The 26,507-nt window shown below is 42.1% G+C and overlaps 1 protein-coding gene across 4 annotated transcripts in view; it reads left to right on the top strand.

Annotated features, from left to right (window-relative positions):
• Positions 1-17,847, top strand: part of syt9b (synaptotagmin IXb) — an 84,846-nt gene extending 66,999 nt beyond the window's left edge. Inside the window, exons 4-8 of one of the 4 annotated variants that reach the window (XM_063000805.1) lie at positions 7,441-7,561; positions 9,225-9,396; positions 11,327-11,456; positions 16,608-16,632; positions 17,456-17,847. In XM_063000805.1, coding sequence (XP_062856875.1) covers positions 7,441-7,561; positions 9,225-9,396; positions 11,327-11,456; positions 16,608-16,632; positions 17,456-17,505 — 498 coding nt within the window. In that variant the 3' untranslated portion in view covers positions 17,506-17,847. Of the gene's footprint in view, positions 1-7,440; positions 7,562-9,224; positions 9,397-11,326; positions 11,473-13,831; positions 13,848-16,607; positions 16,633-17,413 lie in introns of all 4 variants that reach the window. The other 3 variants (XM_063000806.1, XM_063000804.1, XM_063000803.1) reach the window with 3 other exon arrangements.
• Positions 17,848-26,507: the final 8,660 nt, after the last annotated feature.

The raw sequence follows: 26,507 nt of genomic DNA, 5'->3' as shown, positions 1-26,507 counted from the left end.
CCGGTCGTGTCGGAGAGTATAATTTACTCATATAATTACACTCATTTACTAACCAGGGTCCTTGCACAGCGTCGAAAATCCCACCCACTCTCAGTCCGGTCTTTTTCCACCCTGCAGACTTTAATGGCCAATTTTGTCTGCTGCAGGTGCTGCCAATTATGCCCGCTAGTGGGCACCCAGGTTCGAACACGGAGAGTTCAGAATCCCAGCATTGGTGTGCTAGCGGATTATCCCCCTGCACCACCTGGGCGCCCAAAGCCTTATACTTTAAGAATTTTTTGCCCCTCATATCATCCTTTTCATAGATAGATAGAGATAGATAGATACTTTATTGATCCTGAAGGAAATTAAAGACTTTTTCATGTGGGTAGGTGTGATACAAACTACTAATGCTTTCAGGCAGCTTCATTACAGATTCAGTTGTTTTAAGCTTTTAGATATTTTCATACCAGTAAACATGAATAAACTGAGCAAACTCATAAACCTGCCTGAACATCTATTCATCATCAACAAAACAGGAAAATCTTAAACCTGTGTCTATTCTCATTTTTTTCCCGTCAAAGAATCGACTTTTTGCCCCTTTTTCAAACAACATATTACAACCCCAAATCAGAAAAAGTTGGGACAGCATGAAAAATGCAAATAATAAAAAACAGCCAGATTTACTTTGGCTTTTATTTCATTGCAGACAGGATGAACCTGAGATATTTCATGTTTTATCTGGTCAGCTTCATTTCATTTATTAATAAACATCCATTCCTGCATTTCAGGCCTGCAACACATTCCAAAAAAAAAGTTGGGACAGTAAAGCGTTTACCACTTTGTGATGTTGCCATTCCTTTTCACCACACTTGAATGTCGTTTTGGCACCGAGGATACCAAGCAATTTTGTGGTTTAGGTTTTATTTTGTCTCATTCTTCCTGCAAACACGTCATGGTTAACATAAGGCTTCTTTTTTGCACAGTAAAGTTTTAAGTGGCATTTGTGCATGTAACTCTGTATTGTTGTGCTTCACAAAGGTTTGCCAAAGTAATCCCTTGTCGATGTCGATATCAGCTCTTGATGAATAACGGTTCTTGATGCAGTGCCATCTGAAAGATCAGAGATCATGGGTGTTCAGCTTAGGCTTGCACCCTTGTCCTTTATGCACTAAAATTCCTCCAGATTCCTTGAATCATTTAATAATATTATGCCCTGTAGAGAAAGATATATGCAAATTATGTCCAATCTTTCTTTAAGGAACATTATTTTAAAACATTTCAATCATTTTCTCATGCATTTGTCAACAAACTGGAAATCCTCTGCCCATCTTTGCTTCTCAAAGACTAATTTCATAGATAGTGCTTTTTTTATACGTATCTACCTATTTAGTGACCCCCTGTGCCCTGTGTATGAGGTATAATTGACATGCTGGAAGAGACCTCTCTTTAAGATGGAATACCTTCATTGATCTGCAGTGATGCTTTATTTTAAGGAGACAAATGGACCCAAAGCATGGCAGCATAAGAGACACCTCGCCGGACTCCCTGACTTTATGAGGCTAGTATGGAGGCCTCTGTTCTTGATCTCTGTTGACAGGTACTTATTGATTTGCACCACTGAGCTCTTTGTTATGAAGGGTTTGTGCACTATAATGTTCGTGTCTCTGTGTAGTTGTGGACATACTGTTCTTGCTGACGCTGTCTGATCACATCCTGTGTTGACGTTCTTAATCATCTGAAAAGAAGTAGCATTGAATGTGCTAGTGACTAATGTTGTGTGAGTGTCTAAACCTTTCTAATGTCTGAATAGGTTTACTGTTACTATAAAATTTTAGTCCATGCTTATGCTGAAGCTCCTGCTAACTGAGGTTACCTTGGCCTGATTATCAGTTTTACACATGCCACAATAGACTGATGAAAATGACCTACCGTTCCTGCTGGGAATATAACAATTGTTTAAGGACAGCGTAGAACAACTCACTCACACACACACTCATACACACACTCATTCACCTATAGGGCAATTCAGTGTCTCCAATTAACCTGACTGCATGTTTTTGGACTGTGAGAGGAAACCGGAACTCCCGGAGGAAACCCACACAGACACTGGGAGAACATGCAAACTCTGCACAGAAAGAACCCAGACTGCCCCAACTGGGGATCGAACCCAGGACCTTCTTGCTGTAAGGTGACAGTGCCACCATGCCGCCCGCGTAGTACAACTAAATAAGTTAATGAATAAAATAAACACATGCCACTAAAATATGATCACATCTGCACTGATTTTGTATTTCATTGTTCCTATAAGTTATGTAAGGGTAGAGGATTGTAAGTGGCTCTTGTTTCAGCACCTGACCCCCCTGTTGGGTGATAATGAGCGTTGTTTGTAGACTGGCAGGCACAGTCAGGGAAATCGGATAATAATGAGCATCTCTCTGCAGCTAGCCCTCTCTGACCTTTATCTGCTGAGATAATAAATAAAATCTCCTGGTGAGAGACAAACCTGAGGGTCCTAAACCTTCATGAACCTTTCTGTGCCTACCCAAATCCCTTCAGGGTGGATTATTTACCTTACTGCGCCCTCGGAGCCCAGTGGGTTCACTCAGGAAGAGGAAACTAGGTGGAATACGCAGGAGTCTCAGCAAGCCAACGGGTTGGTTAAATACCAACACATTATTATACATGAGTTCCATGTGTGTTTAAGTTAAAGGAAGCTTTCATCTCATTGATAAACATTAGCAAAGGTTAAAGTCATGAATGCATTATGTTATTTTAAATCAAGATCTCAATCTGGAGCGTGCAGGACTCTTGGGCGTCCAGATTAGATTGCATTAAGATTGCTCAGACTGATTAGACCAGACCCAAACTGTTATAAGCCCACAGCATTACTATCCACCGCTTACAACATGCACGTAAGTGTTTTCCATTATCGTAGCTTTATTACTAAATAGCTGGAAGTCCATGGATGTTATGGCGGCTTTGTGGTTGGGTGGGGCCTGGATGCCATGCACATTAGAAAACCATTTAGGCAATGCAAACAATCATTTACATCTCATGAATGGTTTAATATCTTCCTCTCCTCCATCCTGTTGTGTTATTCCACTGATTCACAGATTCAAAAAAACAAAATGTGAAGTTGGTAAATCAAAATCATGATAACTGTAACAGGCCAACCTGCCGTGAGATCAGCCAGTGGGCTCAGGTTACAGAATGATGTCCACCTGCCCTGCCACTAATGCAGCAACTGAACCTGAACATCTACCAATCACATAGAAGTGTATATGTATATAACTTTTTGGGGGTGTCACAGCGGTGTGTCATATTGCACCAGGGTCCTGTAGATTTGGGTTTGATCCTTGCCTCCAGTGTCTGTAAGAACTTTGTTTTCTGCATCTTTATGGGTTTCCTTTGGGTACTCCGGTTGTAAATGGGTAAGTTTGTGATCCCTATTGTTTTAAAAACACAGTTAATGCCGCCGCTGTCTGTGGTCAAGTGTATTAAATGGTCCTCACAATATATCAAAGTACATGCCCTAAATCCAGTACACTTTTTGGTCAGTTATTTCAATTTGCTGCTTCCAATGACTGGAATCATTTACAAAGAACTCTAACATTTTAAGTTCTGTTGATGCTTTCAGGGATTTAATCAAAGGCGTATTTAATGTTAATTTGTTATGTAATGTGATGTGCAATGTTTCTCTCTTCTGTTTGCTTTCTTTTTCCCTTTGTCCCTCTCATCCTTGCTTTCTTACAAATGCTCCTTGGCACTTGACAGGCTGTCACTGTAAATAACAACTTGTTCTTAATGTTAAAGCAGCTGAGAAAACTATTCTAAAACTATAAGTAACCAGTTTATCACACAGTGGGACTGGAGCATCCTAGAATTGGGTACAAGCTCACAATACTCCCTAAAATTCACTAACATGTCTTTGGAAGTTGGGAGGAAACGGGAATCCAGATTATTGGGTAATGGGAAAATCCACTCAGTATTCAGTAGAGATCAAACCTGGCTGAACTGTGCAGTACCAACATTACCTGCTAGTCATCAGGCCTTCCTGGAGGTCTCAACAAGAAAATAATCCCAACATGCCCTGAGTTTGAGTCCTACCTTGTTTTCTAACCTCCCAAAAACAATCTAATGGTGGACTACCATAAACCACCCATTGGTATGAGTTTATGTTGCCCTGAGATAGATTGGACAAATCCCTTCAGGGTGGATTATTTACCTTACGGCGCCCTCAGAACCCAGTGGGTTCATTCAGGAAGAAGAAACTAGGTGGAATATGCAGTAGTCTGCAAATTCAGCAAGCCAACGGCTTGGTTAAAGACCTTACATATTATTATACACAAGTTCCTTGTGCGTTTAAGTTAAAGGAAGCTTTCATCTCATTGATAAACATTAGTCCCAACATGCCATGAGTTTGAGTCTTACCTAATTTTTTAACCTCCCAAAAGCAATCTAAAGGTGGACTGTTATAAACCGCACAGTTTATGTTGCCCTGAGATAGACTGGTGCTTGTAAAGCGGATTTCTTGCTTCACTCTACAACAGTAGAGTGCTGAACGAGCCAGCAAAATTACAGCAGACCCCTCTCATCCTGGACATCACCTTTTTCAAACTCTTCCATCTGGCAGAAGACTTAAAAACAAACACATCCAGACATGCTAACAGCTTTTTCCCCAGAGCTGTAACACTTCTTAACCACAGTTGTTCTCTTGGGTAAATGTTGTGTTATGTGTATTGTGTGTACTACTATGTGTACTATTATGTGTATCACCAAAGCAAATTCCTCGTATGTGTAACATACCTGGTGAAATAAAGTGATTCTGATTCTGATTCTTCAACTGGCACTGAGCCCACCATGACCCTGACTGGAAGACAAAACCAAAAAAAGCAAACGTCAGACGTCAATCACCTTGGCTGATCAGGGTGTGCTAGGATTTTTTTCTCTCTGAACCCTTTCATTAAATTGATGGTGGGTGGGGATGGGGGTCTGCACTTTAGCATTTCTGTAATTACAAAAACCCCACTGCAGTTCTGTGAGGCAGGCATGTGTTTTTGTGAAAATTTTGCTATTTTAGGAGAGGCGTTAATTGATTAGAGCTCACTGTTCCACCTGAAAGTGAGAAATGAAAATCTAGATGTACTAGGCATAGACAGAGGGGCAGGATTCTCCAAGCAAGGGGGGAAAAGTCGCTCTAAATGTTCAACTAACTGTTCATTGTAACCAAATCTTGATTCCCCAGAATTTTAACACCCAGACATTTTGCTAATGTAAGATGAGCACCGTGTACACGGTGTTCTCTGTAGCTCATCTGTAGTGTTTCAGACAGATGTTTGCCGTTTGTTCTCATCAGGAATCTCATCTGGCTGATTTTTGACACCTTTGTATGGAGCGTGAGAGGATGCCGTTTCTCATCAGCACTGATAACGAGCCTCGAGCTCATCTCCCGTGTCACACCGAGTCCGCTCGGATGTCTCAGGAAGTCGGATAATGTGCGTGATTGCGCAGGGATTCTCATCACCGACTACGGCATTCATAATTACTGAGTTATCACTTAACTTCAGTGTGTTCAGATATTTCCACCATATGTGCTGTATGGCCAAAAGTATGTGGACACCTAACCATTGGCACATTGGCTTCCAGAATCAGAATGATTTTAATTGCCAAGTAGAGGATATACAAGGAATATTTTTTGTGTGGTACCACATACAACTGCTGGCTGGTCTAAGACGTCTGCACCAAGATGTGCAGTGCGTGACTCTCCAGTGGTGATACTTCTCATATACACTGATCAGCCATAACATTAAAACCACCTCCTTGTTTCTACACTCACTGTCCATTTTATCAGCTCCACTTACCATATAGAAGCACTTTGTAGTTCTACAATTACTGACTGTAGTCCATCTATTTCTCTAGATACTTTTTTAACCTGCTTTCACCCTGTTCTTCAGTGGTCAGGACCCCCACAGGACCACCACAGAGCAGGTATTATTTAGGTGGTGGATGATTCTCATCACTGCAGTGACACTGACATGGTGGTGGTGTGTTAATGTGTGTTGTGCTGGTATGAGTGGATCAGACACAGCAGCACTGCTGAAGTTTTTAAACACCGTGTCCACTCACTGTCCACTCTATTAGACACTCCTACCTAGTTGGTCCACCTTGTAGATGTAAAGTCAGAGACGATCACTCATCTTTTGCTGCTGTTTGAGTTGGTCATCTTCTAGACCTTCATCAGTGGTCACAGGACGCTGCCCACGGGGCGCTGTTGGCTGGATATATTTTTGGTTGGTGGACTATTCTCAGTCCAACAGTGACAGTGAGGTGTTTAAAACTCAATCAGCATTGCTGTGTCTTATCCACTCATACACACACTAACACACCACCACCATGTCAGTGTCACTGCAGTGCTGAGAATGATCCACCACCTAAATAATACCTGCTCTGTGGTGGTCCTGTAGGGGTCCTGACCATTGAAGAACAGCATGAAAGGGGGCAAAAAAAAAAAGTATGCATAGAAATAAATGGACAACAGTCAGTAATTGTAGAACTACAAAGTGCTTCTATATGGTAAGTGGAGCTGATAAAATGGACAATGTGTGTAGAAACTAGGAGGTGGTTTTAATGTTATGGCTGATCGGTGTATTTAAGTCTTTATGCTTTGTGCACCGTTATGCTGGAACAGTGTGTTAAACTCAACACAAGGCTGTACTGAAGACTTAATATTAAAAGTTCATGCTATGGCAATGACCAAACTAGCCAGGTGTTTACTTATCCCGTATTAGTAAAGCCACACTAAATACAAGAAAGTTTGCTTAATTTTACAGACCTTGTTCCTCAAAAATCACAGATTTCACAGAAAATAAATAATAATAGTCATTAAATAACACTCATAAACTGAATGATAGAATAAATGGAAGCTACAATACACAGCACACCTACCTTAATAGTTAAATGTAAACCTAGAACATTATGCGACGGTGCGAGGCTTCATGTTCGAAATTTCTCGTTGTTGTATTGTTGTTTACCTGAGTCATGTTTTTAGCTGCTTTAGAGTTCGACATCTTGGACAGTTTGACTAACCGATTGCTAACTGAATTGCTGTAGGATTGCTAGGATGGCTCATAGGGCAAATTAACCAGTAAACATGCGATAATTAAATGATAAGGCAATAAAACATGTTAAATTGCTAAACACAAACCTTAAATTTTGAATTTCACATCAAATTGCATATTACACTGGAAATGGTTCATGGCTCGTGAAAGGTGAAAGGTGTATATTGGAAAACTAGTGATGGACCTTCTAGGGACATTTGGCCAAAGAAATACTAATCAAGGTTTTTTTTTTCTGGTAAATAAACCAACGTTAGGTTTGTAAACTGATGCAGAAGTATCACAGACTGTTGGATTGATTTTCTGTGTTGTAAAGTATAAATGTGTTGTGATTTTGTTACAGGATAATGTGGATTTGGGTGAGCTGATGTTTTCTCTCTGCTATCTCCCAACTGCCGGCCGACTGACCATCACCATTATCAAAGCCCGGAACCTGAAAGCCATGGACATCACCGGAGCCTCTGGTATTCACGCGTTTACTTTTCATGTTCAGATGAGGGGGTGGCACGGTGTCTAAGTGGGTAGCACTGTCAGCTTAGAGCAAGAAGGTCCTGGGTTTGATCCCCAGGTGGGGCGGTCCGGGTCCTTTCTGAGTGGAGTTTGCATGTTCTCCCCATGTCTGCGTGGGTTTCCTCCCATAGTCCAAAGATGTGCAAGTGAGGTAAAAGTGTAAAACATGACGTTAAAATCCTAATAAATAAATAAATAAGCTTAAACATAAACTTTTTCCAGCTCTTCTGGAATTACCTTAGATCCTACCACAGTGTTCCTGTAGAAACCTGAAGGTGACAGTTTTACTGGGCTGGCAGAATTAACTTAGGAAAACTGGTTGATTGAGTAACAGAGGGGCAGTTTGTAATGAAATAGGTGATTTGTGTGTTTTTCTTCCTCACAAAAATGAAATAATATTTTTCAGGTACATTTTCTTCATGTAATACTGTGTTTTGTTTAATAAGCTAAAATAATTCAGTGTGACATACAGTAATATCAGTTACGGCTTTTGGCTAGGGGACAATTATTTTTTCTCACCACTGTAAACTCACCACTGTGTGATGGTGCCTGAAAACTTGCTAACAATATTTTTTGCTGTTGCCATTTGCCACAAAGCCCTTCTAAACCAGTCACATATTCTACCATATGTTTGCTAAAGTCATATTTAATAATTGCATGGTTATATTGTATATTTTTTTATGCTGGTGTATACACCGATCAGCCATAACATTAAAACCACCTCCTTGTTTCTAAACTCACTGTCCATTTTATCAGCTCCACTTACCATATAGAAGCACTTTGTAGTTCTAAAATTACTGACTGGAGTCCATCTGTTTCTCTGCATGCTTTGTTAGCCCTCTTTCATGCTGTTCTTTAATGGTCAGGACCCCCACAGGACCACCACAGAGCAGGTATTATTTAGGTGGTGGATCATTCTCAGCACTGCAGTGACACTGACATGGTGGTGGTGTGTTAGTGTGTGTTGTGCTGGTAGGAGTGGATCAGACACAGCAGCGCTGCTGGAGTTTTTAAACACCTCACTGTCACTGTTGGACTGAGAATAGTCCACCAACCAAAAGTATATCTAGCCAACAGCGCCCCATGGGCAGCGTCCTGTGACCACTGATGAAGGTCTAGAAGATGACCAACTCAAACAGCAGCAATAGATGAGCGATCGTCTCTGACTTTACATCTACAAGGTGGACCAACTAGCTAGGAGTGTCGAATAGAGTGGACAGTGAGTGGACTGCTGTGTCTGATCCACTCATACCAGCACAACACACACTAACACACCACCACCATGTCAGTGTCACTGCAGTGCTGAGAATCATCCACCACCTAAATAATACCTGCTCTGTGGTGGTCCTGTGGGGGTCCTGACCATTGAAGAACAGGGTGAAAGCAGGCTAAAAAGGTATGTAGAGAAACAGATGGACTACAGTTAGTAATTGTAGAACTACAAAATGCTTTTATATTGTAAGTGGAGCTGATCAAATTTACAGTGAGTGTAGAAACAAGGAGGTGGTTTTAATGTTATGGCTGATCGGTGTATTTTCAGTAAATATTTTGTAAGGTATTATCAGATTTAGATTCCAGACAGACAGCCTCTGCTCAGCTTAATGTGGTGCTTTTCAGATCCGTATGTGAAGGTCTCCCTCATGTGTGATGGCCGGCGACTTAAAAAGAGAAAAACGTCCACCAAGAGGAACACTCTCAATCCCAACTACAACGAAGCCATAGTGTTTGACGTTCCCCCAGAGAACATCGACCAAATCAGCCTGTTAATAGCGGTGATGGACTACGATCGGTAAGAAACGCTAGATGCAGTTCAGATGCCACACAGAGCCTTTAGAGCTGATGAATGCAGTTTAAAGAGGAGTGAGTTGTCTGTGCTTGGGGTAAAGTGAAGGCGTCTTATTTAAAATATTTTGGCTAAACATAGTGCGTAGTGCAAGCTGAACAGAAGTGCTTTGTGAACTTACTGTACTCATAAAGCAGCAATTTTATCATAGTTTCAGCTCCTGAATTACTGGCATGATTTTGAATTGGGATGTCTAACCATGTCCGACGTCATGGTTGGAAATCCCAAAGACCATGGGGCCAGCAGTGCATTTGGACGCTGTCCAAGAAAGTATGGCAGAGCCATTCCCTCCGCCTCTCAACAAAAATCCAGGTATACAGAGCTGTGGTGGTCCCTACCCTATTGTATGGTTCAGAAACCTGGGTCCTATACTGCAAGCAGATCAGGCTGTTGGAGCGCTTCCATCAATGCTGCCTCCGTTCCATTCTTGGTATCAAGTGGCAAGACTACGTCATCAACGAAGAGGTTCTCCAGCGAGCCAACCTGCCCAGTCTGGAGTCCATACTGCTACAGCAGCAACTTCGTTGGGCTGGACACGTAGCAAGGATGGAGGACACACGAATGCCTAAAGCCATCTTCCTTGGCGAGCTGAAACAGGGCAAACGTGACTGCGGCGCTCCCAGAAAACGCTTCAAAGACCAACTCAAGAAGCAGCTGTCATTGGCTGGGATCCAGCACCAGACATGGCAACAGGAAGCACTTGATCGGGACAAGTGGCGCTATTCCATCAGAAGAGCCACCAGAAAGTTCGAACACGAGAGGAGCGATGCAGCAAAAGAGAAGCGCAGGAGGCGGAAAGAGGGATCAAAGTATCAACCAATCACAGCTCAAGTTCATTCCTTCATCTGCCCAAGATGCGACAGAATGTGCGCCTCAGGCATCGGCGTCTTCAGTCACCAGAGGGCTTGTAAAAGCTGAAATCATCTTCTTTCTTCCCATGATCCTCGCACGCAAGGAACCAGCCATCATCATCATCATCATCATCACATTCCAAAGGTATTTTCAACTGGTCTGAGATCAGCGCTCTTTGCAAGCCAACATACAAAGACCTCAATTGCACATTATAATTTATATTTTCCTTATGGCTTTCTTTGTGGCTGAAACACAAATGAAATGTGCAGAAATGGTGTCCACATACTTTTGGACATATAGTGGAAGTGCAGGGAAAATCCTTTGTCATTCAGTGGGATGAAAACCAGTGATCCTTTTCTTTTTTCAGCACAGGCTCATGGTGACTTCAAGGCATCAGATTCTTTCATACACACTATTTCTTCAGAAAAGCTCTTTAAAGTCCCAGGACGGCATCCAGTCGATGTTTGAAATGTTTTGTGCTACTAAAGCAAATCTTGATTGATGCTTTTATGTGTGTATTCAAGAGTGCATTGTGGTGAGGATGAGAGGGCTCAAGGATGCCAGGGCAGAAATGTTCAACAGATGATATCATCTCATAAAATATTCATTTTAGCCACAGTAATTCAAAGCTAATGCCCACTCAATTTCCTTCCCTTCAATCATATTGGGCTTTTTTTTTCCTCCACCAGGTCTCATATCATCTTTGCCTACTATGTTTTTATCTTACTGCTATCTTACTGCTAGTGGACATGCACTTAACATCAAAAACTGGGCCAAAACTGGGGCATTTAGTAGACTCTTCAAATATCCAAAGCAGCTTGTCTGTCCGGTGCCCACATACTTATGTTATGCAGGATGAGTTAATGATAGTAGAATAACACTGTTATTAGGTTTCTCTGCATTACTGATCATAACACCAGCAGTCCTGTGATTCAGGTGACAAGTGCAGCAGACCAGAGTCTGGTGTCTGAACTGCCAGTGGCTTCCTTTAAGAATGTGTGTGTGTCTTCTCTGTCGCCCACAGCGTTGGCCATAATGAGATTATCGGTGTGTGTCGGGTGGGAAACACGGCCGAGAGCCTGGGCCGAGATCACTGGAATGAGATGCTGACATACCCTCGCAAGCCCATCGCCCACTGGCACCCGCTCATGGAGGTAATGATGAAAAACAACATCAATTTATGAAGACCTTCAGGACACTAGGCTTTTATAGCCATAAACTCAGTTTTTTATACTTTTATACATTTTAAATTGTTTTCAATGTCCCTCGAGGGGGGCTTTGTAATAGCGCTGTTGCCTCACAGCGAAAAGTTCCTGGGTTTGATTACCGGGTGGAGCAGTTCTGGTCCTTTCTGTGTGGATTGTGTATGATCTTCCTGTGTCTGTGCCATGGCTGGATTACTGACCGGGCCAGTGGGGCCAGCGCCCAGGGGCCCTTGAGGTCAGGGGGCCCCGGGGGGGCCCTGGCCCAAAACATTTTGCGATGCCTATCAACATTTATGATACTATATATTTTTATTTACGAGGGCCCTCCATTTTAAGGATCCTCTGACTATTAGGGACTTTGACCCCAGCTCTTTGCCCAGGGGCCCAGACTATCCTTAATCCGTCCTTGGTCTGTGCTGGTTTCATCCTGAAAAAAGAAGTCTTAAGATATTTATTGACTGTCTGTTTTACCACCGCTTTTTCCTATTCAGGGTCACAGTTGGTACAATTTACTGGGCAAAAGGTAGGGCACACCCTGCGTCTATCACTGGGCAAACACACACAGTCTTTGGACTGTGGGAGGAAACCAGAGCTCCCAGAGGCAACTCACACAGACATGGTGAGAACATGCAACCTCCACACAGAAACGACCTGGACCTGGACATTTGGGAATCAAACCCAGGACCTTATTGCTGTGAGGTAACAGTGCTACCCACCAAGCCACCGGACATTAAACATTAAACAATTTTAACCACTTTTATTGTTATAAAAGTGTATATATTACAGCCTACAGTATATATTTCTTCTCTTTGCTGTTGCAAGTCCTGTCGTCTGGTCAAGGAGGAACAAGTAGGGTGTAGTGTGGCTCTCCACCACTAGCTGATAAAATTAATATGGGTGGGGGTAAGTGCTAGCATGTGACCCTGCTTGGCTACCGGAGAGGAATTGTATAAGGAAATTGCAACTTTAAATGTCTGTCCAGGCATAATTTGAGTGATGAATTACAGCTGAAGTAAACTGAACATTAATGTCAGACGTAACATGGGCCCAGAGTGTTGTGGCATACTGCACAGATTAACATCACACCTTCATACCATGGTACATAACCTACAGCACCATGTGTTAGGGTGCCTGCGAGGTCTGGTGAACAGACCACCAGTTCCCAGCCTCGCAGGCGTTACAGAACAAAGGGCAGCGTGGCCTCAAATAGGAGGCCAGCTGATTAGGGCGAACGACCTGCAGGTGCGAGCCTCCTATTTAAGGGGGTGTCGCCACACTGCAGGTGTCGCACCTTTTGTTCTCTTTTTTGTCCATGGCTGCATCGCATCAGCCCTTTTCTTTCATAGGGTTAGTTCGGTTCCCCAGGCACTGTATAGTGGTTGGGTGTGTAGGTCGTAAGGCCGAGGTATTTTTAGGGCTTAGATCTCTTTAATAAGAAAAGCTGGTGCGATTCCGTGCAGCCCTCGCGCTGCGGTTTGTTTTGATTTCGCTACTTCCCCCGCTTGCATGGTTAGCAGCGGGCTAATGCTAATACGACCGCAGTCTTGTTAAGGCGCTGTCAGATTCCCGGGTTCATTGGCGCCGGTTTGGCTGAGTGGTGTAAGCTCAGCACTGGCAGTGGAGCAACCCCGGTTCGAATCCACGTCTCTCTTCTTTATCCCTTTTTCAAATCGGCTTCCTCCCAGCAATCCCGTGCTGGTGACAGTGCCGGTCTGGTTTCTCTAAAAAGCCCGCTTTTATGGGGCTTTGTGTTGCTCACGGATTAATATCCTGAGATCCCCTTCTCTTTATACTCCTTATAACCCTAAGGAGCTGTTGTGCTTTCAGCCGCGCCGTAGCGCTGTTGGATAGGCGGTTGGTCCGCGAGTGAGCGACCCGGGTTCGCGCCTCGCGTCCGCCAATTTGTTCCTTTGTGTTTTCTTTCTCTTTTTCAGTTGCCAGTGACGTCGGAGGCTCGATCGGGATTCCCCGATTTGTTTTCTGTTCTCCTTTTCCCCTTTTGTTTTGACGGTATTTTATTATTTATTGTTAAATAAAAAGAAACCTTTTACTCTGCATCTTTGGGTCCGACCTCTCTCTTCATAACACCATGAGGACTGTCATATTTCCCTTACATTACTGCTGGAGAAACTGTCCATATGTGCAGAGTTATTTATTAAATTCTACAGTTGGCGCTCAGGTGGCACAGTGGTAAAACTTGCTAGCACACCAAAGCTGACATCTTAAAATTTTGAGTTTTCAGCTGGGACCCTAAACAGACAATGATTGACCATCCATTGGGTTGCATGGCATGTATAAAAGGTTCTACTGGAATCCATGGGCAGCACGGTGGCTCAGTGGGTAGCACTGTCACCTCACAGCAAGAAGGTCTTGGGTTTGATCCCCAGATGGGGCAGTCCGGGTCCTTTCTGTGTGGAGTTTGCATGTTCTCCCCGAGTCTGCATGGGTTTCCTCCGGGAGTTCCGCTTTCCTCCCACAGTTCAAAAACATGCAAGTGAGGTGAATTGGAGATACAAAATTTTCCAGGACTGTGTTCAATATAACCTTGTGAACTGAAGAACCTTGTGTAATGAGTAACTACCGTTCCTGTCATGAATGTAACCAAAGTATAAAATCCCAATAAAACAAACAAACAAACTGGAATCCATTGTGCATAAAATATGCTAACTGTGGGAAATGGCACCTCAGTGGGCTCTGGCCATCAATCAAAAGGTGGAAGATTTAAATCCGGCCTCTGCCAAGTAGCCACTGTTGTTTTTAATTAATGCCCTTACAACACTGGGCATCAGGGGTGCCATATAATAGCCCACTCTGTAGTCTAATGCTTACTCTAACCTTACAGGTATCATGTAAAATTTTGTTTCCATCTGATTTTGATTGGCTCAGACCATGATTGGCTTATCCATTGGGTTGGGTGCTGGAAGAGATTCCTCATAACTGATACAATTACTATATCTGCTTGCTGATTGACAGGGAATAGGTATCAGTATAGGGATAATAGGGATCAGTGTGTAAGTCTCTGTACACAAGAGGCCCGTATAATCCCACTTCGTGCAAGTAAAAAGATGAAGTCAGCTGCTGCACATGTGTCTTGTGGGGGGGGGGGCTAAGGTTCACAGCTAAGGTTAACTCTACAGCCCTCTTATTTTCTAGTAAACAAAAGTGGTTTTCTTTCAACGTGTACACAGAGCTGTCCAAACCTATTCATATAAAGTTATGATAAAAGCATGGTAGGACTCAGAAACTCAACAGGAGATGACGTGAAGCCGGAGAAAGTGAAAATTGAATCAGAGATGCTATTTGCCTGGCTAAGAGAAACTGAAGTTAGGGGCTCTTATGGGCGTTCCCCAAGAGAGCATCGACTGATTTAGGATCAGGTCTGAAATAACACCCGATGTAAAGCTCAGTGGCGAGAGGGTAATTCTAAAAAAATTGAGTTAAAGTGCTGAGGTGATGATTTCATAGCACCTCCTCTCTCTGTCTACTGGAATCAGAAGGGGTTTTTTAAGGTTCAGAGGTATCTGTGGATCTGATTAGGCTGTTCAAATATCCAGCACTGGTTATCCTGTAATGTTGTTAACTCCATTATGCATAAATCTGTTGATCCTGAATTGAGAGACCTGTGTTGGCATGGGGTCAGAGTAAATTTACTATCTTCTATTGTTACCTACATTGAAGTGCAGCTTAAAATGATGCATTCTGTACGTAACATGTTTACACGTGGTCAAGCATATTAGTTTTTTTTTTTTGACCCTCGTGTTAAAAAAAACACACATATGATATTATTATGATATTATTCTTACGCTTTTAGAAAGGATGACAAAATGTGTTGTGATCTGCATGCAGCCCCGGTTCTGGACTGCTTTGCTTGGGAAGGGGGGGCTGGGACATGACATTAGTCATATATATATATATATATATATATATATATATATATATTTTAAATTTTATTTATGCATTTTCTCCCCTTTTTCTCCCTTTTTTAGCGCGTCCAATTGCCAGATTGTGTCATGCTTCCTCTCCACCAATGCCGATCCCTGCTCTGATTGAGGAGAACAAAGCTAACCCAGGCCCCCTCTGACACGTGGGCAGCATGCTGTATGCATCTTATCACCTGCACTTTGACGAGTGCAGTGCAGCTCAGCTTTGTGTAGAGACACACCCTGAGAGCACTCTTTTCTCATCTCTGTGCAGGCGCCATCAATCAGCCAGCAGAGGTCGTAACTGCACCAGTCATGAGAGAGAGACCCCATCCGGCTTAGTCCCACCCATATCCGAACAACAGGCCAATCGTTGTTCATGTGGCCACTCAGCCTTAGCCGGCAGGCAGAGCTGAGATTCGATACGATGTATTCAAGATCCCAGTTCTGGTTCCAGTGTGTGTTTTTACTGCTGCGCCACCTGAGCGGCCCGTTAGTCATATTTTTAAAGCCAGGACTTTATTCAGGGTTGATACCCATCCCAGTACCAAATCAAATAAGTGTCCATTCTCAAAGAACCATCATAGATTATAGGCAGCTTAAAATAGATCTACATTACATATGCCAGTAGCCTGTTGATTTTTTTGTCCCATCACTTGTGATTCTTTTTTACCTTTCTCAATTGGGCAGTTGTAGCATAGCGGTTAGGGTACTGGACTAGTAATCGAAAGGTCGCTGGTTCAAGCCCCACCACTGCCAGGTTGCCACTGTTGGGCCCTTGAGCAAGGCCCTTAACCCTCAATTGCTTGGACAATATACTGTCACAGAACTGTAAGTCGCTTTGGATAAAAGCGTCTGCTAAATGCCAAAAGTGTAAAATGTAAATGTCAATTAAATGCAACAAGAATTTAGTGAGTTCAACAAGAACTCAGTGAGCCCCCCTCTAGGCTCACTGAGGCCCCCTAGTGGGCCTTGGCCCCCTGGTTGAGAATCACTGCTTTAAAGAATTATTATTAACAACGTACTGAATACCCTGTCATAAATGTATTAACATTAAACAAATACATATTCAAAACAGGTCAAAAGTCACACTAATCATTCTGTCTTTTAACACAAACATGGCACGCATTAAACGTCCTACTTGAATCCATTATACACAAAACATGCTAACTGTGGGCAGTGGCACCTTACAGGTTTGGGCTCTGGTCATCAATCAAAAGGTGGAGGATTTGAATCTGGGCTTTGCCAAGTAGCCACTGTTGATCTATCTTAATTAATGCCCTTACACCACTGGGCATCAGGAGTGCCAATTAATAGCCTACTCTGCACTCTAATGCTACCTTTGACTCCTATACGACTGTGTTTATTTATGTCCAGTACATGTACCCTACAGCTGGGTTTTTCAAACCCTGGGGGTCACAAGCCAAAAAATGGGTCACAGACAGAAATAATAATCATTATATCAACAAATTTTACCAGGCACAAACACAAAATAAACAAAATAAACGCCCCCTTGTGGAGGCTTTACAATACATCTTGTAAACCACATTGGGACCAGATTGCCACTATTTTGATTAATTAAGTATATTTTGTTTTGTGTTTTGTTTTGATGTGTTGTTTGTGTTGCCTGGGTCGCGGTAAAAATCATGGACAACATGTGGGTTGCTTGAAAAAAGGTTGAAAAAACCCTGCACTAAATCATCATCTAAACCAGTGGTCCCCAACCACCAGGCTGCTATTTATACTATTTATTACCAGGCCGCACAGAAATAATAAATAATTAGAGATAGCTAGAGAAGCAGTTTTCACTGCTTCTATTTTGGGTGTTATTGTCTCATGTCACCCCTAGGTGGGAGCAGCATCATTGTACATCATTTGTGAGCAATATTATTAAATCCTCCCTCCCCGCCAGTCCATGAAATTATATCTTATATTAAAACCGGTCCGTGGTGCAAAAAAGGTTGGGGACCACTGATCTAAACTCTTGTTTAAAATTTTTTTTGCAGTGGAGCAGTCAGGTGAATCCAGGAGGAAGCCAAGGATCCTGCAACTCCCTCAAAACTCCACCGTCACCCTGATGGACATGTCTGATCTCCTGTCCCGAAGAACAAACATGTCTCAGATCCCGGTGCAGGGCAAATTAGACAGGGTGACGTCTCAGAGAAAGGTCACTTAAACCATGTGCACACACACACACACGCTGAACTTTTTAATAGGGAAGGAAAGTGTGACTGTCTGTTCTGCTGCATGTCACAGTGACAGCGTTTGTAGGTTTCTGTTTAAAAAATGAAACTAATTCCTAACATGGTACAGCTTTGAGAGGTGAGTATTTTTGAAAGTTTCTGTATCGTATCAATCCTTGTAATAATTGTTTGATGTTTTTGAGTGCAGTGCATGGGCTCTATTTTGTGTAATTTTGTTGTTACGGTATAAAATTTTACAATGTTAAAACATTCTGTATGAAAATACATAAGTACAACAGCTAAGTGGTTGCTTGTGATTTTTCAGAGAAATTTGCATAACTTCACCCCCCACTAAGTAACATTAGTATTATGGAAGCAGTTTTAGGATGAATACATTTATATTTATGGCAGTTTAGAACACTTTTATTCAAAACGTTTTCAACTGTGACTGTATGCATTGCAAACAATAAAGGGTTTACAGCCTTGCGCAGGCATCTTGCTGTTAAAGGTGTTTTGACCCAGTGACCATCTGCTCTGCTAGAACTGCCCAGACATATCAAACAAACTCATTACTCACTCACTTTCTTAACCACTTATCCAATTAGGGTCACGAGGGGGTGCTGGAGCCTATCCAAGCTATTTAATAATCGCAAGGCATACAGTAACACCCTGGACGGGGCACCAGTCGCAGGGCAGACACACATACACACACCCATTCACCTACAGGGCAATTCAGTGTCTCCAATTAACCTGACTGCATGTTTTTGGACTGTGGGAGGAAACCGGAGCTCCCGAAGGAAACCCACGCAGACACAGGGAGAACATGCAAACTCCACACAGAAAGGACCCGGACCACCCCACCTGGGGATCGAACCCAGGACCTTCTTGCTGTGAGGTGACAGTGCTACCCACTTAGCCACCGTGCCGCCTGTGCTAGAACTGCCCAGACATATTAAACAAAATCAAAACAGTCACAAAAATATTCAAAATCAAAATAGGTGTTGCAAATACAAAACGATACAATTAAATAAATAATAATACCCCACCCCCCCTCCCCTCCCTGCTTATTTTGCTCGTATTTGTTCTTTAAACAGCCCAAAATTGACAGCAATTACTGGTTCCAGTAAAAATTCATCAAATAAAATATTCTGAAAAAGCAAAATGAATAATTATAATAATAAATAAATAAATAAATAAATAAAATATATAATATAAAACCATAAACAAGAAAAAATATAATAAAAATAATAATAATAAAAAAAATAAAAATAAAAAAAAATCCAAAGGCAAAAAGAAAAATGCTAAAGCAAAACAAAAAAGTAATACTAGGAAAGGGAATCAAAAAAATTCAAGAAGCAGAAAAAGATTAATTATAATAATAATAATAATAATGATAATAATTCAATAATAAGTAAAGAAAATATAAAAAATAAAGTAAAAAAGCAAACAAATAACAAAAAAATTTAAATTATTTTAACATTCTAGAAGCTAAAAGATAAATCCATAAGCTTTTCTTCCAGTTCTTTTCTTTTATATTGCAACACAAAATTTTAAATACAGATCTATAGATGAACTGAACAACATACTGTAGTTTAAACACAAGCAACAATTAACTATTTTACTTGGGCTAACTAAAAAAGTGGCATTTTCCAATTAATGTTATTTCTATATTTTCTCAAGAGAATTCCTGAATAAGAGACTGAATAATAACAATGTTAAATACTGTAAAATTTCATATTCTATAATAAAGTGTTTGATTGTTACACATGACATTAATGTGATGCTCATGAAAGTCAGAAGAGGAAGTAATGTCAGATTTGTTTGTTTCCTATTGAAGTGCATTAATTAAAAAAGATTAACGACCAGTATATTTACATTATGTGAGTTGTTTTCTGTGTGTGGCTTCAAAATATTTATTTAAAAATACCATAAACAATATAGTTCTTTAGGGAATCATAAATAAGTAAGCCATATCCACCTGCTTCTTGTCTCAACATTTTTGTAATTTCTGAAGGCCTTTGGGTGGTAAACACAAAGTGAGAGCAAAAACTGCTGTAGGGAACATTTCTGTTTACTAAGGAGCAAACACTGTACCATAGTGTTACCATTAATGAACCAATTATGTACCTCAAAGGTAGCCTGCATTCACTCACCTGTAACTAAATGCTCAAAATACAAACTCCTGAGTGAGCCTCCCAGGGGGCAAGCAAAGCTTCACTTTATACCTGTTTCTGAAAGTTTATAAAAAAGTAAACTACCAAACCATGATTGGTTCCAGAACTGTCTTATCAAATTGACAACCACATGACCTGCAGCACATGAGGGTTCAGATCCACAGGAAGAGTGAAAGCTTTTAAAAATAACCTTAATCTCACGCTGGGGTGTACCAGGGTTGGCAGATGATGGCAGAAATATTTCCTGCCATTACCCGATTGGAGCTCACAATTACTGACAGCAGGCAGTGCACTCGCTGATTACTCATCAGCTCAAATCAGTCCAAAAATTGCTGCCACCTCCCACCTGAAACTTTTTAGTGTTCTAAAAATGCACTCAGGAACAATAATGATTTCTATACAGAAAATGTTATAATTGCAAGAAATCAGATTTCTGTCTTTCTTAAACATGCTTACAAGCACTTAAACAACCTAATAATAACAATTATAATGTGCCGTGTAGAGCAGCAGGGGGCACGGATGCAGTATCATGCTTACCTGTCGTGCCAATTGGTCTAGCCACAGAGACTGAGGCTCAGAAACTGTAAGTGTTAGTAGTTCTGTAAGTGTTAATTCGCTTCAGCCATGAGGAGCTTTGAATACTGGCTTGGCCGGACTCCTCACCACTGGTGCATTGTCTTGTCTTGTTGTGTGTAGGGTGGTTAAAGTCACAGTAAGTCTCAGTAAACAGACAAAGAATATTTATCAAAGGGCAACGCAGTGGTAAAATATGCTAACCCACCTGTGCTGAGGTCTCAAGCTGTCAAGTTCGAATCTCAGTAGGGATGTCCCGATCCGATCTCAAAGATCGGGATTGGGGCCGATCAAGGCATTTTTTAACTGATCGGAATCGGCTTTACTAATGCCGATCATAATCCGATCTTTTGTTTTACATCAGCATGTCCGCTGTGTGGAAATTGTTTGAATTGGAAAGTGAAACAAGTCCAACGGTGTAATGTCTGCAATGTGAGCGTTTTACGAGGCGGTAGTAGCAGAGCTGCGTTCATTAATGTAGAATTTTACTGTTTATATGGTGTGTGAGTCAAGGATCACACCGGTTTACAAAACAACGTAGTGATGCACTCGTTTAATAAAGAAATAAATACACAGTATATTCACATATTGTCGGGAGCAAAACACTTTATTAACTTCTTCTGTTACGGTTCCGAATAGCGGACAGCTAGAGTCAAGCACGCTATTTCATGCATTATGGAAGCCCCAAAGGGTCAAAAAACACTCACTTTGCATAGAAACGTCCAACAAACCATTGTCACAATACAAGCACTTTAAAAACTGGCTTTCCTTCATAACAAAAGAGCCTTTCCATTTTATTTTGGTATTCAGGTTTTACTGTAATGCTTTTAAGTACCTTTTTTTCTTATATTCAAGTTAAGCTGCTACACAGATTTCTGTTCATTTTTAGTGCATCAAACTGATTTTTTTTTCTTCGAATGTAAAGTTTAAAGTAAAACTGTAATTATCTCAATCATTTTGATTGATTTTGTAAAAATACAAAACATTAAGCCAATAGCTTGGATGCAGCATTTTTCCCTTCAGCACTGCAGAGCTATTTAGTTGTTAAACATATACATTGGATTAATTTGAATAACTGTAATGTACTTGAAGTGTGCACTGTGTGAACAGTATTATCTAGTTCTTATCTAGACAATATCTAGAAAATACAAGTATCGGTTTGAGACTCGGTATCGGATCGGGATCAAAATTAATAATCGGGACCGGTATCGGAAACAAAAAAACATGATCGGGACATCCCTAAATCTCAGCTCTGCTATCAGCTGGCCGGAAGCCTACACAGACACACGATTGGCTGCGTGTCTGTAAGGGGCGGTACTTCTACAATCACTGCCCCTGCTAACTGCACAATGGCACCTGCACAGAGATGGGCTATTATGGAGATCGTTCCAGTCAGAAGAGGGTGTGTGACCATTGCGACCCTCCTTGGTCAGTAGGAGAGGTTTGTAGCAGTACAGGCAAACTGTGATCAGGTAATTGAAAACGACAACATTGGGAGGAAAATGCATAAACAGAAAATACTAAAACTAATTTTTATTAATATAAGCAATTTATTAAGCTGACATCATTTTGAGTTTAAACATCTAGTTCTCTTGACTAATGTTCATGTGCACCATTATTCAACCCCCTGCCTCAGTACTTGGTGGAACCTCCTTTTACCTTGATAACCTCTGGTGAGCAATTTCAAAACATGCTTCTCACACCTCTCAAGTGGAATCTGTACCCATTTTTCCAGGATATTCCTGGACTGGTTCCTTATCCAAGCTTTGGTAGACTTAAAAGTGTGATTGGGATCATTGTCTTGCTGGAAAGTCACCAAGGTTTGATTTCACCACAGAAGGCAGAACATGCCTCATCAAATGCCACTGTATTTCTGTAAATCCATGATTCCAGTCACATGGTCACACTGGGACTTTCTCCCCTGCTGTGCTATAACATTTACATGTCAAGTCAAGTCAAATTTATTTATATAGCGCTTTTTACAATATACATTGTCTCAAAGCAACTTTATAGAATTCAGGACCAACAGACCAAAAACCTCTGTTGAGCAAGTCGAGGGCAACAGTGGCAAGAAAAAACTTCCTTTAAAATTACAGGAAGAAACCCTGAGAGGAACCAGACTCAGCAGGGACCCCCCATCCTCTTTGGGTGGTCTGGAGGATACTTTAAATAAATAGGATTTACACAAATTATACATGCACCGAATTAAATTGAACTGAAAGTTATAACTAGCAAAAAATAATTGGAGTTCTTCATTGTTTAGTCCAGTCTGTGATAAAAATCCGTTGTAAGTTCTGGACATTTTTGGTGCAAACACTCCAGGTCACCATCCCATCTAGTAGGAGCAGCATTGTTGGCACTGCAGTCTCGACTTGCAGTCTTTAACCTCAAGAGGTTAAACAGGTTTCTGTCAGAACCACCTCGGGGTAAAACAACAGAAAATGTAGTTACAATGTGAAATCGTTAAGAGTAAAACATCAGTTTTATAGAGGGTAGCTTTAGACTCCGGCACCACTAATTATTACAGCATAACTAAAAACGGAGAGCGAGCAGGTAACAAGGTCATGAAGGCTTTCACAGGACACCAGCGCACCATCTCCCCCACCGTCATCAAACCTGAGTGATTGGACAAGAGAGACAGAACGACAGCAACCCAACATCCCTGATTACCATAAGTTTCTATGACCAAGAACCCCCAAACTCTGTGCCTTTGTCTATAGTCGGGGCGGGCAGCTCTGGTCCTAGAGGTGAGAAGCCAGATGCAGCCAGAAGCCAACACGCAGCGCAAGTAAATCTGACAAACATGAGAGCACCAGACTGCCCAGACCCCAGACGTCCAGGATCGGAGCTACACACCCCTAGTTTGAAAAGCTCCTTAGTGTTCACCATAGTTGCAACACACATTGAACACCGGAATCTCTGGATGGTGTTTATATTACACATCAGAAGCAAATTAAGGGTTGTTATTAAGTTTCCAGTGCCAGTGGTTTATTCATGTTGTAACCCAACTTTAGATTATACAAACTAGCAGTAAGTTATAAGATCAGCAGTATTATGGAGGGGTTGAATAATTGTGACAATTAATAACAAACACCCTGCTACTCGTGATTTAAAATACATCATTTATTTACCTGTTTATTTTTTGAAAGACTTCATTTCAAGCAAAATTTAACCCTGCAGAAAAGTTATTAATTCTTATTTTCTTTTGGGGAGGGAGTTCCAATTGGAACTGTGTACATACAGGGGTAAAATAACTGAAACACCTGTCATTTTAGTGTGGGAGGTTTCATGGCTAAATTGGACCAGTCTGGTGGCCAATCTTCATTAATTGCACATTGCACCAGTAAGAGCAGAGTGTGAAGGTTCAATTAGCAGGGTAAGAGCACAGTTTTGCTCAAAATATTGCAATGCACACAACATTATGGGTGACATACCAGAGTTCAAAAGAGGACAAATTGTTGGTGCACGTCTTGCTGGCGCATCTGTGACCAAGACAGCAAGTCTTTGTGATGTATCAAGAGCCACGGTATCCAGGGTAATGTCAGCATATCACCAAGAAGGACAAACCACATCCAACAGGATTAACTGTGGACGCAAGAGGAAGCTGTCTGAAAGGGATGTTCGGGTGCTAACCCGGATTGTATCCAAAAAACATAAAACCACGGCTGCCCAAATCACGGCAGAATTAAATGTGCACCTCAACTCTCCTGTTTCCACCAGAACCGTCCGTCGGGAGCTCCACAGGGTCAATATACACGGCCGGGCTGCTATAGCCAAACCTTTGGTCACTCGTGCCGATGCCAAACGTCGGTTTCAATGGTGCAAGGAGCGCAAATCTTGGGCTGTGGACAATGTGAAACATGTATTGTTCTCTGATGAGTCCACCTTTACTGTTTTCCCCACATCCGGGAGAGTTACGGTGTGGAGAAGCCCCAAAGAAGCGTACCACCCAGACTGTTGCATGCCCAGAGTGAAGCATGGGGGTGGATCAGTGATGGTTTGGGCTGCCATATCATGGCATTCCCTTGGCCCAATACTTGTGCTAGATGGGCGCGTCACTGCCAAGGACTACCGAACCATTCTGGAGGACCATGTGCATCCAATGGTTCAAACATTGTATCCTGAAGGCGGTGCCGTGTATCAGGATGACAATGCACCAATACACACAGCAAGACTGGTAAAAGATTGGTTTGATGAACATGAAAGTGAAGTTGAACATCTCCCATGGCCTGCACAGTCACCAGATCTAAATATTATTGAGCCACTTTGGGGTGTTTTGGAGAAGCGAGTCAGGAAACGTTTTCCTCCACCAGCATCACGTAGTGACCTGGCCACTATCCTGCAAGAAGAATGGCTTAAAATCCCTCTGACCACTGTGCAGGACTTGTATATGTCATTTCCAAGACGAATTGACGCTGTATTGGCCGCAAAAGGAGGCCCTACACCATACTAATAAATTATTGTGGTCTAAAACCAGGTGTTTCAGTTTCATTGTCCAACTCCTGTATATAGTTCATGAGAATTTAATCTGGCATGAATGGTGCCCCCATTTTTTCTATTAAAGCCCATCTCTCTGCAGGCCCCACTTCTCCGTGATAACTGTGAGACATGAATTATTTAGCAGAACCATCTCTCTGAAGTGCAAAGCAGAGACAAATATGTGGTCTGTGTGATGGTTGGCCAGAGCGAATGTGTCACTAGCAGCCCTGTATTTAGCACAGAGCCCACGGGAACTGAGGTGTCATCATACACAACATGTACTCACCAAAATGTCACTGCTTCCATTTCCTCTTTCTCTAATTATAAAATCGATTAGATTGTAAATATTCTCATTGACTGCCCCTTCTGCCTGCTGCCTCTTATTTGTAGCATCAGGCTGGAGGGATGTAACAGGACCCTCCTGAGAGTAATCATTTTAATCAAGATCGGGCATCTGACCACCGAAAATGTGGCGTTTTACTCTGTGATAAAGACCATGAACAGATTAAAATTAATTATAGACATTTCAGGTGCTTGGATGGCACATCAGTCTAATCCTCTAGCCCAGCCCTGCAGAGATATAGTCAATGCCATCAGTCTAAAGTGGCCGTGTCTGAGGGAGGAAAGGGTGAGTGACGAGTCCCTTTTCTGCTGCTGCAACAGCAATGCCTACTGTCTGCTTAAGGCTCTTTTTTAATTTTGTTTATGCATTTTCTCCCTTTTTCTCCCGATTTAGCACATCCAATTGCCCAATTGCATCATGCTTCCCTCCACCAATGCCGACCCCCACTCTGGTTGAGAAGAACGAAGCTTACCCACGCCCCCTCCGACACGTGGGCAGCAGGCCGTATGCATCTTTCCACCTGCACTTTGATGAGTGTGCATACAAATCAGCACTGCGCACGGAGAGACACACCCTGTCCAATGCACTTTTCATCTCTGTGTAGGCGCCATCAATCAGCCAGCAGACGTCGCAACTGCATTAGTTATGATAGAGAGAAACCCTATCCGGCTTAGTCCCGCCCCTATGAACAACAGGCCAATCGTAGAGCTCGGCTGGCAGAGCTGAGACTCGATAGGATGTATTCGAGGTCCCAGCTCTGGTGTTCAGCATGTGTTTTACCGCTGCACCACCTGAGCGGCCTGGTTGAGGCTCTTGCATGAGTGGTGAGGGAACACACAGAGCCTAGCATTGATTCTCAGTGGGTGTTGAATCTCTTTATTAAATTCTGCTTGACCTCGTCTATTTTACAAGCCAGTGTGAATGACACATGCAGTCTGGCTGTAGCTTTAGCTTTATTTAGTTTTATTATTAGGTTAGGATCCAATTGTCTGGCCTTTCTATCTACACAAGGGTGAACCTCAGAGATCCAGTGACTGCAATTGCTTGGACCAAAAACAGAAATTAATTGGCTGGTCTCGGTTGCTCCTAGAAGTCAGTTTATGAGTGCAGGCCACACCTTCAGATGATGACTTGAAGTCAGAATATGTTGCTCTAAGATCTCAATGTACTTTTCTGCATTAATGCTGCCATCACAGAAGTGTAAATGGCCTTTGCCAAGGGCACTGACACAGCCCCATACCATGACAGACCCTGGCTTTTGGACTCGTTGCTAATAACAGTCTTTATGGTCCTTTTTGTCTTTGGTGTAGAGCACACAGCGTCCATTT

Source organism: Trichomycterus rosablanca, chromosome 8, assembly GCF_030014385.1.
Source record: "Trichomycterus rosablanca isolate fTriRos1 chromosome 8, fTriRos1.hap1, whole genome shotgun sequence".
In the NCBI taxonomy this organism is placed as follows: domain Eukaryota; kingdom Metazoa; phylum Chordata; class Actinopteri; order Siluriformes; family Trichomycteridae; genus Trichomycterus; species Trichomycterus rosablanca.
This window is presented reverse-complemented; position numbering and strand designations above follow the sequence as displayed.